General features: G+C 50.7%; 1 protein-coding gene across 1 annotated transcript in view; it reads right to left on the minus strand.

Moving 5' to 3' along the window:
* CHD8 (chromodomain helicase DNA binding protein 8) overlaps positions 1-16459 on the minus strand; it is a 911220-nt gene that overhangs the window by 412682 nt on the left and 482079 nt on the right. The window contains exon 20 of the mRNA XM_086919771.1: positions 16312-16422. Coding sequence (XP_086775897.1) covers positions 16312-16422 — 111 coding nt within the window. The remainder of the gene's footprint in view (positions 1-16311; positions 16423-16459) is intronic.

The raw sequence follows: 16459 nt of genomic DNA on the forward strand, positions 1-16459 counted from the left end.
CACCTTGCCGCCCCCTGTGAACGCTCTCCCGCCTACTGGCGACATGGTCTCAGGGACACTAGGAGAATCCAAATATGCAATAGCCCGACCCATGAGAAAGGTTCTATCCTCGACCTTATCATCTCCAAAGAGGACGCTATTCAACTTGAGTCTATTCAACTTGAGTCAATCCAACCTTGTGACTGGTCAGATCATCATATTATCTCCTTCCTTATCAATGAAAAAATTAAATTCAACCCAGTCCAACCCTCTAAGCCCAAAGCTTGGAAAAGAGACATGAAGAAACTCAACCCAAACTCCTTACCGCCTAACAGCTGCAATCTCCTACTTCCCCCTCCCGGCGCTACGGACGTTCAACTCTTGACTGACCACTATCTCAATGCTATGTCCCCAATAATCAATGAGGCGGCACCCATGCAACTGAAAAGAGTTTCGTCCAAGATCTCCAATCCATGGTATGACGGGAGCCTCAATGAGGATAGACGGGCCATGCGAATGGCAGAGCGCACATGGAGGTCAGCCCCCTCTGCACTGCACCTAAAAAGCCTGAAGAAACAGAGAAACGCCTACTTCTGGAAAATAAAACCCTCAAAAAGAGAATTCTTCAGCCTCCAGCTCGCCAAAGCAAAAAACCGCCCAAGAAAACTGTTTGAGTTAATCAGAACACAATCCAGAGAACAACCACAGACACTCACCACCATGGGCGTTACACCTTCCTGTGAAGACTTCTCTGCTTTCTTTAACCAAACAAGCATTTGCAATGCAATGGTCTCGGCATCATTAAAGGTAGAGCTATTGGCATTGCTCATGACATTTTTTTTCTTTAAATCAAAAATAAAACTCTGCACTCACCCTGCACCACTCTGCACCACTCTGCACCACTCTGCTGCCCTCACCACCACTCTGCACCACTCTGCTGCCCTCACCACCACTCTGCACCACTCTGCTGCCCTCACCACTCTGCCCTCACCACTCTGCCCTCACCCACCACTCTGCCCTCACCCACCACTCTGCCCTCACCCACCACTCTGCCCTCACCCACCACTCTGCCCTCACCCACCACTCACCCTGCACTACCCTGCACCACTCTGCACCACTCTGCCCTCACCACCACTCTGCCCTCACCACCACTCTGCCCTCACCACCACTCTGCCCTCACCACCACTCTGCCCTCACCACCACTCTGCCCTCACCACCACTCTGCACTCACCACCACTCTGCACTCACCACCACTCTGCACTCACCACCACTCTGCACTCACCACCACTCTGCACTCACCACCACTCTGCACTCACCACCACTCTGCACTCACCACCACTCTGCACTCACCACCACTCTGCACTCACCACCACTCTGCACTCACCACCACTCTGCACTCACCACCACTCTGCACTCACCACCACTCTGCACTCACCCACCACTCTGCACTCACCCACCACTCTGCACCCACTCACCACTCTGCACCCACTCACCACTCTGCACCACTCACCACTCTGCACCGCTCACCACTCTGCACCGCTCACCACTCTGCACCGCTCACCACTCTGCACCGCTCACCACTCTGCACCGCTCACCACTCTGCACCGCTCACCACTCTGCACCGCTCACCACTCTGCACCGCTCACCACTCTGCACCGCTCACCACTCTGCACCGCTCACCACTCTGCACCGCTCACCACCACTCTGCACCGCTCACCACCACTCTGCACCGCTCACCACCACTCTGCACCGCTCACCACCACTCTGCACCACTCACCACTCTGCACCACTCACCACTCTGCACCACTCACCACTCTGCACCACTCACCACTCTGCACCACTCACCACTCTGCACCACTCACCACTCTGCACCACTCACCACTCTGCACCACTCACCACTCTGCACCACTCACCACTCTGCACTCACCACTCTGCACTCACCACTCTGCACTCACCACTCTGCACTCACCACTCTGCACTCACCACTCTGCACTCACCACTCTGCACTCACCACTCTGCACTCACCACTCTGCACTCACCACTCTGCACTCACCACTCTGCACTCACCACTCTGCACTCACCACTCTGCACTCACCACTCTGCACTCACCACTCTGCACTCACCACTCTGCACTCACCACTCTGCACTCACCACTCTGCACTCACCACTCTGCACTCACCACTCTGCACTCACCACTCTGCACTCACCACTCTGAACGGTTTTAGGGAAATCGCAGGTAAACGTACAGGACGGCATGCGTGTAAGAACAACTTGAGTTTGAAACTTATAGCCAGATTTTCAGATGTCGTTTCTTCAAAGCGCTACAAATGCAGGGAGATTAGCGACCGAATGGGTCTGCCTGCCATGGTTGACACAATTTGGTGAAGTGTGGACGTTTTGCTTGAATTGATGTTTCGCATCTTAACCTACTCATCCCATTTTTTCGTGAGCCCCAACGACCCCTCCCCAGATCTATTTCCATGCCTGCCAAAAAGAAAAAGTTTAGGGTACATTGGGATGAGACCGCTACTTAACTGTATGCAAACAGAATTGGTTTCAAAAGCTATCCCCGGCCTTCGTGTCCTCAGAAGGCTGCTTGCCCGGGCAGTTCTTCCTCGGTACATTATATCGTAATAAGGGAAAACGGGGTTCCAATTATCTAATTTCACGGCTAGGGGGCCCCCGCGCTACAAGTTAGTGCTAATACAGTAATCTGCCTGAGAGAGAATCATAGTAGGGGGGGAAAGTGAAAACAAAAAGACAAAAAAAAGGGAAATAATGGCAGAGAAACGCCTGCTCCAGAAACTGCTGACAAGCTGGTCTACGTTTTAAGTGAAACAAGAACTTTGTTTGATTGACCCTGTGTGCTTTTAGGTCACACTCGGGTATATAGTATTTTGCTTTATTATGGAATTCGGACTTTGGAACTGGGGGGTCGCTTCACATCCCAGCGGCATATTGGGCGACAGTCGGCATATTGCTCAGCTCGGTGTAAAACTGTGTAGCGCACAGAAACCCGCCACTGACCCCCCTTCGCAGCGCTGCCTCTACCTATCCCCTGCCTCGTTCACTGCAGAGCTCTTGTTTACTGACCTCCGCTTCTTTCGAAAGGGGGCTGCCGCTTGCACCCGTCGCATCTTGGCCTCTGTCACCCCTCACGATTTCATTGAACTCGCGGCCGCCCCGGAAGTCAGGCACGGTCGCCTGTGACGGGGGCGGGGCCACGTTCACGCCGGAAGAGGAGGCAGGCGGAGTCGTAGCGTCTCGCGGCCCGGGGCTCCTGTGAGCGGTGTAGAGCCCCGGGGCCGCGCCAGCAGGAGGTTGGGCGCCGCGTGCTGAGGTAAGGTAAGTTCCAAACGGCTGGAGCGCGATTGGTGCACCTGTGTGTGTGTATGCTCGTGTGTGTGTGTGTGTGTGTATGTATGTATGTGTGCGACGGTGACGGCGGGGGAGGGGGAGGGGGGCCTCGGTGCACTTGTGTGTGTGCGCGCGTGTGTGTATGAGTCAGGGGTGGTGTCTCTGTATGTATGTATGTATGTGCGTGCGTGCATGGGCGCGTGTGTGTGTGTATGCGCATGCGTGTGTGGTGCTTGCGCTTCCCAGGAGACAGCGCCTGGCCACAGCGCGCGTTCCAGTTACAAAATCGCCTGGCAGGATGCGCGTGGCCAGGACTGTCTCCTGGGAATGATAGTCGCTGACATAAGATCTCGGCGGAGACGCGCTTCCGCGCTTCTTTAGCCGAGACCTAAAAACCGACAACATAAGAGGCGATCTCCTCAATGACGCAATCCTTTACTCCAACCCCCAACACACAGCAGCGCCTGAACCAAAGAACAATGCTACATGTCATCCTTTGGCACCTACTCCGAAGAAGAAATTGGCAGATTGCTCAGCACCCTGAAACCATCTAATCACCTCACTGACCCCCTTCCTGCTAATGCTGTAAAAGACTTTACCCCTTTGCTCCTCCCACTCTGGACTAAGATTATCAATAGCTCTCTTCAACAAGGATCCATCCCTAACGCCCTCAAAGTCGGACAAGTCACACCGCTACTAAAAAAACCAACAGCAGACCCCACTGATCTAAACAATTACCGCCCTATTACAAATATTCCCACCCTCGCTAAACTGTTAGAAAAATGCTTACAGCTACAACTGACTAAACACATAGATAAGTTTGATCTCCTCAACGCTCATCAATCAGGCTTCAGAGCAGGGCACAGTACCGAAACTGCCATGACTCACATAGTGGACGACGCCCTCCAAATCCTAGACCAAAACGATACCTGCCTCCTCATTCTTTTGGATCTCTCCTCAGCATTCGACACAGTTAAACATGAGAACTTACTCGAACTGTTAAACACAAGAATGGGCATATCTGGGACTGTTCTCAAGTGGTTCACCTCCTTTCTACACAACCGGTCACAAAGATTCAAAAGCAACAACCTGTTGTCCCCTCCGGTACCTGTAACGCTAGGCGTCCCTCAAGGATCCTCCCTCTCCCCAACACTGTTCAACCTAGTTATGGAACCTCTCACTACTTTGCTACAGACATCCAATGTTCACTTTCACATGTATGCCGACGACACCCAACTTTATCTCAAAATACAATCTCCCAAGGACATCATGCTTCTGAACACCACGATCAGAAACACCCAATCCTGGCTTGCCGAGAATCACCTCAAACTCAATGCGCTGAAGACTGAGTTCCTCCTGATCTCACCTCCCGCAAAAATCGCTACGGCTCAAACATGGCTTAAGCACTTAACGGCTCTAAATGTACAACCTACAGTCGTAGACTCGGCAAAATCTTTAGGCATAACACTTGACGCCAATCAACATGCAGCAGCACATCAGCAAGGCAACCAAAGGAGCGAACTTCCAAATCAATACCTTGAGAAAACTTAAACCCTTCCTTCCAGCCAAAGACTTCCAAACTGCAGTACAATCTATAGTCATCCCGCACATAAAATACGGTAGCACCGCCCTCTGCGGACTCCCCCTAACTACAACGGCACCCCTAAGAGCGTCCCTTAACGCTGCAGCGAGACTCATCACTGGCTCAAAAAAACACTCGCATATTTCCCCTGACTTTAAATCCCTGAACTGGCTACCTTTTGAAGCCAGAATACATCTGAAAATCGCCTGCATGACACACAAGGCTGTACACATGAATTCACCCGCCTACCTCACTCAAAAGCTGACAATTTCGGGTGGCTCTAGAATTACTAGAAGCACAAACAATCTTCTGCTGAAGCCTCGAAGATTTCGGAAGGAAAAAACCTATAAACGCTCCTTTTCAGGAATGGCTCCCAGGATCTGGAACTCACTCCCTCCCTCCTGAAACCAGGCTCATCTCCTCCAACAAAGTTTTTAAGAAAGAAGTAAAAGCGATCCTCATGGCTAAATACACATGATCTATTATTCTGTATCTCTCATGAATCCGCCCTGTAAGATCTGCCTGACCCCCGCTGGTCTATTTGTATTACTTGTATTATCGACTTATTTGATTGTATACGTTCCCTCTTTGTATATTGTTATATTGTTGACACACCTGTCTGACTTTGCACACTGTACCTCCACCACCTCAACTATCCCTACTCTTGTACTACTGATGCACCTGTGTGACTATACATCCTGCACACACCTACCTCAACTATGCCCACCCTTATGCTATCTCCAAAAACATTTTAAGCACGCTTAAACAAATATATGCTCCTTATTTTTGTACTTTTATATTATTGGCGCAACTGTTTGACTATGCACCTTGTACCGACACTACCTCACCTGTGACCTACCTCTTGTGTTTTTGACCTACCTATGTAACTATGCACCTTGTACCTAGCTACCTCAACTATTATATTCTATTACTCAATCACCCCCGTGTCTTTGTAAAGCGCTCTGATATCTGCAAAGATCTTGTTCGCGCTATATAAAACTTTCAAAATAAAATAAATAAATCATTGGCTGTGGTGGAGACTTGATCCTGAAGGACATGGTATTGTTTGTAGCCAGGACCGTTTGGGTCACTTTTTTCTAGGGGGTGGCGGGGCCATGTTCGGGCTCGAGTGGTCATGAGGGGAGGCAAGCCCTCAGGAGGGGCAGAGGCTCTGGCAGATACATGCTCTTAACACTTATGAGTCTGAGCCGCACATGTTTTGTTGAATAGGATGGGGGTGCTGGGGACTGGGGGAGGGGGGTTTTCACTTTTTTCATTTTTGGGGCGGTGGGTACTTTTGGATACATGGGATCGCTGTGTACGTCCTGGCACCAGCAGGGGAAGGGAATTTCAGCATGTTTGGTTGTTGCAGGAATATTGCTTGTGGGAGGGGGAGGTGGGGCTTTTTGGGGGGGGGTGTTGGGGGAATTTGTTTCAGGCATCAGTAGTATTACAGATCGGGCACAGAGTGGGCGGGTCGTGGGTTGTGAAACAATGGCCCTGGTTGGACCACGCGACTGGCCATGGGGTATAAGTTTTTAAGTTGGAATGTGAGGGGGCTGGGAACATGCGTAAAGAGACACAGAGTCCTTTCCTTCCTCCGTAGACACGGGGTCTCCATTGCGTGTCTACAGGAGACCCACCTTGACGATGAAGGTGCCCGGAAATTGGGGAAAAAGTGGCAGGCCAGATGTTTCACTCTTCCTTTTCTATCTACGCTAGAGGGGTCCTCATATGGGTAGTACCCGGAGTCCCATTTGCCATCCAGTACATGGAGGCAGACATAAATGGCAGATACCTGCTACTGCGGGCAAAACTGGATTGGAGAGATCTGGTACTATTAAACTCATACGCACCCAATGTAGATGACCCAGAGTACTTTCTGACCCTGCTGGAGGTCCTTATTCCAGACCTGGAGACCCCCCTGCTCTGGTTGGGAGACTTTAACTGTGTCCTGGACCCTGTGTTACATAGACTCCCGCCCCGCGCAGGCACGAAGCGACTCCAAGAGGTAATGGTGAATTTAGGGGTTAGCGATGTCTGGCGTCAATGACACCCGACCCAAAAACTGTACACATGCTTTTCCCCCACTCATAATACGCACCGCAGATTGGACAGGGTTTTGGTCGCAAACATAGATGCGTCTGTCTCCTTGGAGATCACCCATCAGGCTCGCTTCTTGTCTGACCACTCCTCGGTGGCATGCGTATTGATTCGGGAGGGACAGCCCTGCTGCCCTCGGACCTGGAGGATGCCGGGAGACCTTCTACAGGACCCGGTAGGTAGGGACCATGTGCGGACTGCACTCACTAACTACTTAGATACGAACTGGGAGGAGGGATCCCTCACCTATTCTACCAAGTGGGATGCCCTGAAGGCAGTGATACGGGGCGAGTGTATGGGCCTCATCTATGGGGTCAGGAAGCAGCTTCTCCGCGACCTACAGGAGGCGGAGGGTAACTTGTTGTGCCAGCAAACACTGCCGGATCCTGATGACGTACATCAGGAGACGGAACGGGCAGCCCGGAAATGCGTTCATGACATCTTAGATCGGCTCGCTAAATATACCCTGGGCCAATACAGGCAACGCCTACACAGGGAAGGTGACAAGTCAGGCCGAGTGTTGGCCTGGATCCTTAGGCAGGAATTCACTCCGGAAAGGATAGTTGCACTACGGGGGCCTACGGGGCGAGTAGTGCACTCTGAGGTGGGCATTCTCCGGGTCCTTCAATACCACCTGCAGACGGTGTATGCTGCGGACCCCGCGATCACCGAGAACTCATACCTACCGTGTTTGCTGAACTTGCCCCTCCAGACCCTTTTGAGGGAAGCATTGGAGGAATTGGATGGAAAGTTGGCGTTGAGTGAGGTGCGGGCCGCAATGGCCGGCCTCCCGAGGGCCAAATCCCCGGGGAGTGATGGCTTCCCCCCGGAATTTTACCAGGCGTATGGGGATACCCTTGCCCATCTCCAATTGCAGGTGTATTTGGAGGCCTTTGAGTGTGGCGCCCTTCCGCCTAGTATGAACCAGGGCGAAATTTGCATGATCCTGAAGCCGGGAGGAGATAAGTGTGTTTCAGAGGCGTATCGCCCCATCACTATGATAAACACGGACGCGAAGATCTTGACCAAACTTTTAGCGGCCCGGCTGGCACCGCATATGGCCCATTTGATACACTCGGACCAGTGCGGTTTTATCCCGGGACGTAACACCGCCATGAATCTGCGGAGGTTGAACCACATTCTCCCTGAAGTCCGGGATATGGAGGAGCACTTGGTCATAGTGTCGATCGACTTAGCTAAAGCGTTCAACACCGTTGACTGGGGGCATCTGCTGGAGGTCCTTCGTGTGATGGGGATGGGCCGTAACTTTTGTTGTTGGGTCCGTCTGCTGTATACGGCCCCCTGTGCCAGAGTGAGATTGGGTGCGGGGCGTTCGGAGGAGTGGCGCTTGGGGCGGGGGACGCGGCAGGGGTGTCCCCTCTAGCCGCTCCTCTTTGCACTGGCCATAGAGCGCTTGGCTGTTCGGATCCGGTCGGAGATGGCGCAAGGGGGTATTCAGGTGGGGGACACTTCTAACGTGGTGTCCTTATACGCAGACGATGCCCTCTTATTTAAAGGCACCGGGAGACTCGCTGCCCATATTATTGCAGCACCTCGACCGTTTCGGAGGGGCTTCGGGACTGACTATCAATCGCAGTAAGTCCTTGATTTATCCTCTGGCGGGATACGGTGCTGGACCGCTAATGGACCTACCGGATCTTGGGCTGCGCTGGGAACAGGAGGCATGCCGGTATCTCGGTATTCAGGTGGCCCCAACAGATGCGCAGGTGCTCGCCCGGAACGTCGAGAGGATTCTTATGTCCCTACAGCAGTCGGTAACCTTTTGGAATACCCTACCGCTCTCCCTTATGGGAAGGGTAGCTGTCGCGAAGATGGTGATGCTCCCCAGGACGCGCTACGTCCTTCAGAACTCGTTGTGCCCCATTCCCCCATGAATATTCCGCACACTTATTTATTTATTTCTTTATTTATTTACAGACTTGTAACGCGCTAGGAACTCGACTCCCTAAGGAGTATCTCCGCGCCTTTGGCAGCATCTGTGAACAAAAGCCCTGACCAGTGTGTAACAAATGCCCTAACAGAGCTAGTAGTTGAACAGAAAAGTTTTTAATTTTTTCCTAAAAGGAAAATGTTCCTTACAAACTCTGATGTCATAGGGAAGATCATTCCAGAGCTTTGGCCCGGCTACTGACAAAGCCCTTCCCCCTTGTCTAGATTTCCAGAACCTGGGGACACATAACAATTGTTGCTCTCCAGATCTCAGAGACCTCAAGGGAGTATAGGGAATGAACTTTTTGGTCAGGTAGTCGGGACCTTTGCCAATAAGGCATTTGTGAATGGTGCAGCATGTTTTAAACAACACCCTCTGTTTTACAGTGAGCCAGTGGAGTTTGTTTAGAAGTGGCATAGAGGGAGTACGGGCTGGGGCATTGAAAACAAGCCGTGCAGCTGTATTTTGCACGACTTGTAGCCTGGCCATAACATCCTCATTGGCGGCCAGCAACAGACCGTTGCAATAATCCAGTCTGCTTAGCACTAGCGACTGTACTAATGTTTTCCTTGTTGTATCAGGTAACATGGGAAATACCCGTCGGAGAAGGCCAATCACATGGAAACAGGAGCTTACAACTTGATTGGCATGATGTTTAAGGGCAAGCTCCTGATCCAACTTAACTCCTAGATCTTTCACAACGACTCTAGGTACGGGGACTGGGCCTAGGTCTTGAGGCCACCAGTCAGGAGTCCAGAGACGTTTGGCTTCCCCAAAGAGCATAACCTCAGTCTTAGAGACGTTACACTGAAGGAAATTTGCTGCCATCCAATGTGCCACCTCTTTCATTCCCTGTGCAAAGGAGTTACGCACCTCAGGGGTCATGGTTTTAAAGGGAAAGAGGAGTTGAGTATCGTCTGCATACGATACCGGGATGAACCCATGAGATCTCATGATGTTAGCTAGGGGTGCCACATAGATGTTAAAAAGCGTTGGGCTCAAGCAGGAGCCCTGTGGCACCCCCTTTGGATCTCAACCTCCTCTGACTGGTATGGACCCAGTATGACTCTCTGAGTGCTGGGTTAGCGCCAAGAAACCGTCTAGGTGTATGTTGCGCTCAATAAATATTTTAAACTTAAACTTAAACTTGGTAAAAAAACTTCTTAGCCAGGCCAGCGCCTTGCCTTCCAGACCGATGTCACTTAGTCTGGAGGTCATGATCTCATGAGAGACAGTGTCAAACGCCGCTGACAGATCTAGGAGCACCAGGATAACGGAAAACCCTTTATCCTGTAGCATACGAAGATCGTCAGCGACAGACAGTAAGGCACTCTCTGTGCTGTGCCTGGGTCTGAACCCCGACTGGGATGGATCAAGCACCCCTGCACTCTCGATGTATCTAGACAAGTGCCCGTTCACAAACTTCTCAGTAAGCTTCCCTAGGAAAGGGAGGAGAGAAATGGGTCTCAGGTTTGTCAAATTTGTCCACGGAATGGAGTTATTTTTCCGTAGTGGTCTTACCAAGGCCTGCTTCCAACCAAGGGGAACTTCCCCTGTGCTCAGTGAAAGATTGATGACCTGTCGGATTCCAACCCCCAGCTCGTCACTCAGAAGAGCCATGACCCTTGCAGGGATGATATCTGAAGGGCATCCACTCTTTGTCTGAGTGATTAAGGTGGTCATCTCCTCCATGGATACCGGTGGGAATTCCGTAAGTTTACTGAACTTGTTACCTACTAAGCTAGTTATGCTATCAGCAGAGTTAAGGCTATTAGCAGTCGATTTTGAGGCTAAGATCTTAGCATAAATGCCATCAATTTTTCTGACAAAGAACTGTGAAATATTATTACACAGTTCCTGGGACTCAATCCCATCCGTTTCACAGGCCGAGGGCTTAGTGAATGTTTGTAGTATTTGGTAGAGAACTTTGGAGTTCTTGCCAGCTGTTGATAATTGGGCTGCGATGTGATGTTTCCGCGCGGCCCGAAGGGCTTTATGGTAGCTTTTTTGGGAGGCCCTATGATTGTCTTTGTCCTCAACTTTCCGAGTGGCTCTCCATCGTTTCTCTAGCTTCTTAGTAGTTAGCTTTAGCTGTCTCAGGTCGTTTGTGAACCACACTTCTTGCTTAGGGGCAGGCCGTGGTTTGTATGTCCTCAGGGGAATAACACAATCAATGGTTGTAGGTTATAGCTTCATTAAATTTATTTAAAGCTGAGGTCACATTGTCCCCAACTTCAACCCAGTTGGGTTCTGAGTATTTTTCCCTAAAACCCTCAGGAGTTAGTTTGTTCCAGGGTCTTCTGACATCTGCCATGCTCCTCCGGATGCCTTTTGTCTTATGGTTGGAGCGAGTATAGAATTCGATAATGGCGTGGTCAGTCCAGTCCACATGGTAAGGAGGGAGACAATTTATATAGGGGGAATTGTATAGCACAAGATCAAGGGTATGACCTGCTACATGGGTAGGTCCCTGATTTGCCAAATTAAAACCAAGTGTGGATAGGTCAGCCAGGAGGGTCTGTGCCTCAAGACATGTCGCAATATCGCAGTGGACATTAAAATCCCTTACCACAATGAAATCAGAGTTCATTTGCATATGGGGGGCAAGTGCTTCCACAAGTTGGATAGAGAAGTTCCCAGCAGTGCCCGGAGGCCGGTAAACTAGTGCTCCTTTCCTAGATTCCCTAGAGCTGGGGTTAATGCTAAAGATCATAAGCTCCATTTGTGGGTTACATTCTGTCTCAATAATCACCACCTCCATTTCCTGTTTAAAAACAATGGCTAACCCCCCCCCCAGTTTTAATAGGGCGGTCCATCCTCACTATTTTGTACCCTGCCGGCACTCCCATAGTTATAGCTGGGACGGTGTGGGGCTTAAGCCAGGTCTCAGTTAAGAAACAAAAATGTGGGCTCTCAGAAGTGATAAGGTCCCAAACCTGAATGGAGTGAGACACTAATGAGCGTACATTGCACAAAAGGTTCTTACAGTTTAGAGGGGGATCGTTGGGAGGGCTAGCTGTTATCTTGGTTGAGTGTTCAGTAAGGTCAGTAGGGATCGATTGTTTGTAGCAAGGACTTATTACAGTATTGCTAGTAAACTGTGTAGAGCAAGCCCTGCAGGTAAAAGGCCCCTCGAAGCAGCAATCAGCCCTATAATGGCACAGTGTAGAAACATACCTGCCCAGATCCAATAAGGACTGTCTAGAGTAAGTCAGCACAGGGAGAACACTTGTGGACGCCATATCCCCCGGCCCCTAGCCACGTCCAGTCGCGGACGGGCGCAGACGGGCTGGTCTTCGGCTCGTCTTAGGCGCAGGAGTAGGCGCCACACTGCGCGTCAACACTGCGCGTTGGGCCGACGAGGTGCTTTATACCCTCGAGTAGGGGAAAGCTAGAGCGCTAACCGCTCGCCTCCCTGGTTGTTTCTGGCTCTGCCCCGCCTTCCGCGCCTGTGATTGGCTGGAGGGTCGGGCTGGGCGTGCAGGCACAGGTCTGGGTACAGCGGATCGATTCCCTCAGTGCATGTAAGTAAGTGAAGTTTTTCAATGTGAACTATTATACAGAGTGAAAAATACAGACAGTAATTCTCCTTTTAAAACAGCGCTAAAATCGCTAAAATCACTTTACAGTCTAAAAGTTCTCACGAGCTCATGGAGCGTCAGTTTAAACACAGGAAGAGCTAAGTGCTTGAGAATGTCGCCAAGCGGGGTCGGGGAGAGCTGCCACCGTCCCCCTTACCGCGAAATTGGCCGCCTCCTCGCTGTCTTTATACCCTCGAGTAGGGGAGAGCTAGAGCGCTAACCGCTCGCCTCCCTGGTTGTTTCTGGCTCTGCCCCGCCTTCCGCGCCTGTGATTGGCTGGAGGGTCGGGCTGGGCGTGCAGGCACAGGTCTGGGTACAGCGGATCGATTCCCTCAGTGCATGTAAGTAAGTGAAGTTTTTCAATGTGAACTATTATACAGAGTGAAAAATACAGACAGTAATTCTCCTTTTAAAACAGCGCTAAAATCGCTAAAATCACTTTACAGTCTAAAAGTTCTCACGAGCTCATGGAGCGTCAGTTTAAACACAGGAAGAGCTAAGTGCTCGAGAATGTCGCCAAGCGGGGTCGGGGAGACGCTGCTCGCGTCTCTGCTTGGGCGGGACGTCATAGCAGGGTTGCTCTGCATACCATGGTCCGGAGCTGGGAGGAAGGCGGCCTAGAGGCTCAGAGGTTTGATCTGAATTACTATGCGGCACAACTACTGCCGGCAGCACAGTGGTTCGCGGAAGTGGACAGTTGGGAGATGCAACTCTTGGCCGGGAGAGCAACTGAAAGCACGTTACAGGTTGCATTAATGAAGGGTCGGGCGCAGATCTGGCCCTACCTTACGTGGTGAGCCACACATAAGCATGGGCGAATTTTGCGGATCTCGCGTTCGCGAATTTTGCGGATTTGCGAACTCGCAATCCGCAAAATCCGCGAATTCCCGCGAATTAGCGGATTTTTTTTTTTTGTGTTCGCCCGTGTTTCTGCCAGTTCGCGAGGGTTTTTACAATTTCGCAATTTGCGAACTTACCTGTCGGGTCGCAAGTTTTGCGAACTTGTTGTTTCTACGTGTCCAGGCTGTTTGGGACACTCTTCTTCATCACTGCCACTCTCTATCACCACTGCCACTCTCTGACTACTCATGCCACCCTCTGGCCCACCCATGCCACCCTCTGTTTCATCACCACACCCTCTGGTTGTCCAGTGTACATTATTTTCGGCAAAGCAAAGCACACCTTCCCTGCCTCAAGTGACCTGAATTAATTTGGGGCTGATTAATGTGTCACAGAATATTTTTTTAGCTGGCACCTGCTTCCTTAGTGCGCCCTGATTAGTGATCTTTTGCACTTGCTAAGTGCTTTCATTGTTGCAAAATTAGTTACAACACCTGCCCTGCCCCAACTGACAATAATGAATTAGGGGCTGCTTAATGGATTTTAACTTCCAGCCTGGCTCCTGCTTGTCTCCCTTAGCTGTAATTCAGGACCTTTGTGGCATATGTGTAACTATTCTGAGGTTCAGAGCAGGGTCACATAATAGTTGCAACTGGCAACTGAACTCTGGAGGGGCCCCTCAGGAAGCACTACAGGAAATGGCTACTAATGATGAGCCTGAACTTTTGAACCTGGCAAGTAGTTTCAGTTTTGCTAAGATCGTATTTCTGCAATTTAGCACTTATTCGCGGGGCGCGAAGTTGTACTGGGAAGCCGCGAACTCACGCGAACAGTGCGAGCAGTGCGAGCAAAATCCGCTGCTCGCGGATTTGCGGATTTTGCGGGAGATTCGCGAATCTCGCGGATTGCGAATTTCCCGAAAATCCGCAAAATCCGCGAGCGAAACGGATTTTCCGCCCATACCTAGCCACACAGCCGGCATCTGGCAGCGGTTCGTGGAGAGGGTATTGGGACGGGCCCTCTTCCACAGGGAGTTGCCGGTTTGGATCTTGGCACCCATAGTCGCCATGGAAGAGCACATGTCCTTTAGGGACTGGAGGTCGGGAGGCTGTGTGGCCCTGGCTGACCTGTACCCAGGTGAATCCTTTGTGTCGTTTGAAGAGGCTGAGGAGGCCTTTGGACTGGGAGGGGGACAATAACTACACTACCGGGGCCTTCAGGAGGTGGTGAACGCGGCCTGGCCCCAGTTCCCGGAGACGCCCCAGTCTCACATACTCTGAACATCGTTCTCACCTGTGGCAGGGGTCGTAGATGGATTTTCTAGCTTTATTCAGCCATGCGTCAGGATTCAGCCCCGCCGAACCAACACTCATGGGGGGCCTGGGAGATAGATCTGGGAACGGCCTTGGACCAGGGGCAGCGCAAGCGTATAGGGAGCCTCACACGTAAGGTGACATGCAATGCATGGTTCAAGCTCACACACTTTAATTTTATGCACCGCACATATTTGACCCCGGTTTCCTTGCAGCATATTTCAAGCGATGGGGAGGACACCTGCCCCAGATGTGGGGCGGCGCGGGCGGGGTTCTTGCACTTGGCCTGGGACTGCCCCTTGGTGAGGAGCTTCTGGACGGATGTGGTGGGTCGTATAGCCGCAACTACCGGCCTTTGGATGGATCATACCCCGCTCCACTGTGTCCTGGCCCTGGTCCCTAGGCCTAAGAGAAGGAACCTTTCCTACAAGCTACTGCAGCTTATGCTAGTCCTGGCGCGACGTAGGTTGGCCATTACCTGGATGGGGCGGAGGGCTACTGAGATCTCAGCATGGCTTAGAGATGTCCGGGAATGGTCTCTGGCGGAGGAGACCCATATGCAGTGCGCGCGTAGGGTTGATATGCTGCAAGACGACCTACTCGCCTGGAGGGTCATGTGTAATGCAGGGCTGGCCCTGAGTGACTTGGAGGGGACTAGTTAGGAACTGTTCACGCCGGAGGGGTCGGGGACTGATGGGGAGGGGGAGGGTGTTGGGGACTGTTAGATTTGATCATTGTGTAGAATTCGGCTGCTTCCTCATGTTCGTATTCATCTCCTATTTATACTTTGCTTCTTTCATTCCTCATGGCCGTAGCTTGACCTGTGCTGCCTCTACCCCTTAATGCCATAATGAGGCCATCGATTTGTATGCAAGTTTTTATCTGATGCCATTTGTAGGGGGGGGGAATGTTTTTATACATGTTGTCTAAGCAAAAATAAAGTTAAAAAAAAAGTTAAGAACGTGCCTGCAAATAACTTCCAACTGAGAAAAAGGAGGAAGCACAGATTTACCAATTGCTGCAAACTGTTAGAAGGGCACAAATGACCATACATGCTAGCCACCATGAGACTTCTTTAAAGGCAGCTCAGTGCACAGGTGAAAATGGAGACTCCGGAAGGATCCAAGTGATCTTGCAAACATCAGACCGAATGAAATGGCTAAAATGTAAATTGACAGCTGAAGTACTTATTTTATCTGCATTTCTTGTTACACACAATTACACACAGGAGAATTGCACATACATATGCTTTTAAGTACAGTTACACTAAGAGACAAATCTAGTAATTTGTCTAGAACTGTAATTCTTCACCCAGGTATCGAAGCAGGTATTAGAAACCAGGTTCAAAGACAGCAAGCGATGCACTAGACTACATCCCATCTGGTGTACATAATACCACCAGCAATTTGAAGCAATGCCTTGCAAGTGCCACATTTTCAGTTTGAGTCTCCCTCCCCTAGTTATGCTACACTACCCACGCAGACCTAACTCTCTAAATTTCACCTTGACACCCAGTCATGCATCAACATCTGCCAATTACAGTCCATCACTGAACTCTCCCTCATTATTCACATTATATTTGTAGGTTTTTACCAAATACTTTACCTTGCTGTTAAGAGAATCTATGTCGAGATCAGCTTTCTTGGCCCATTTCTGCCAGAAGTTAGGATCATCCAATGCAATGTCTGTCCTGTTTTCAGATGCTACAAAGCTCGCCTAAAGCAAAACAAAAGATATCATTAGTGAACCAGAT

Source organism: Lissotriton vulgaris, chromosome 5 (assembly GCF_964263255.1).
Source record: "Lissotriton vulgaris chromosome 5, aLisVul1.2, whole genome shotgun sequence".
NCBI lineage: Eukaryota > Metazoa > Chordata > Amphibia > Caudata > Salamandridae > Lissotriton > Lissotriton vulgaris.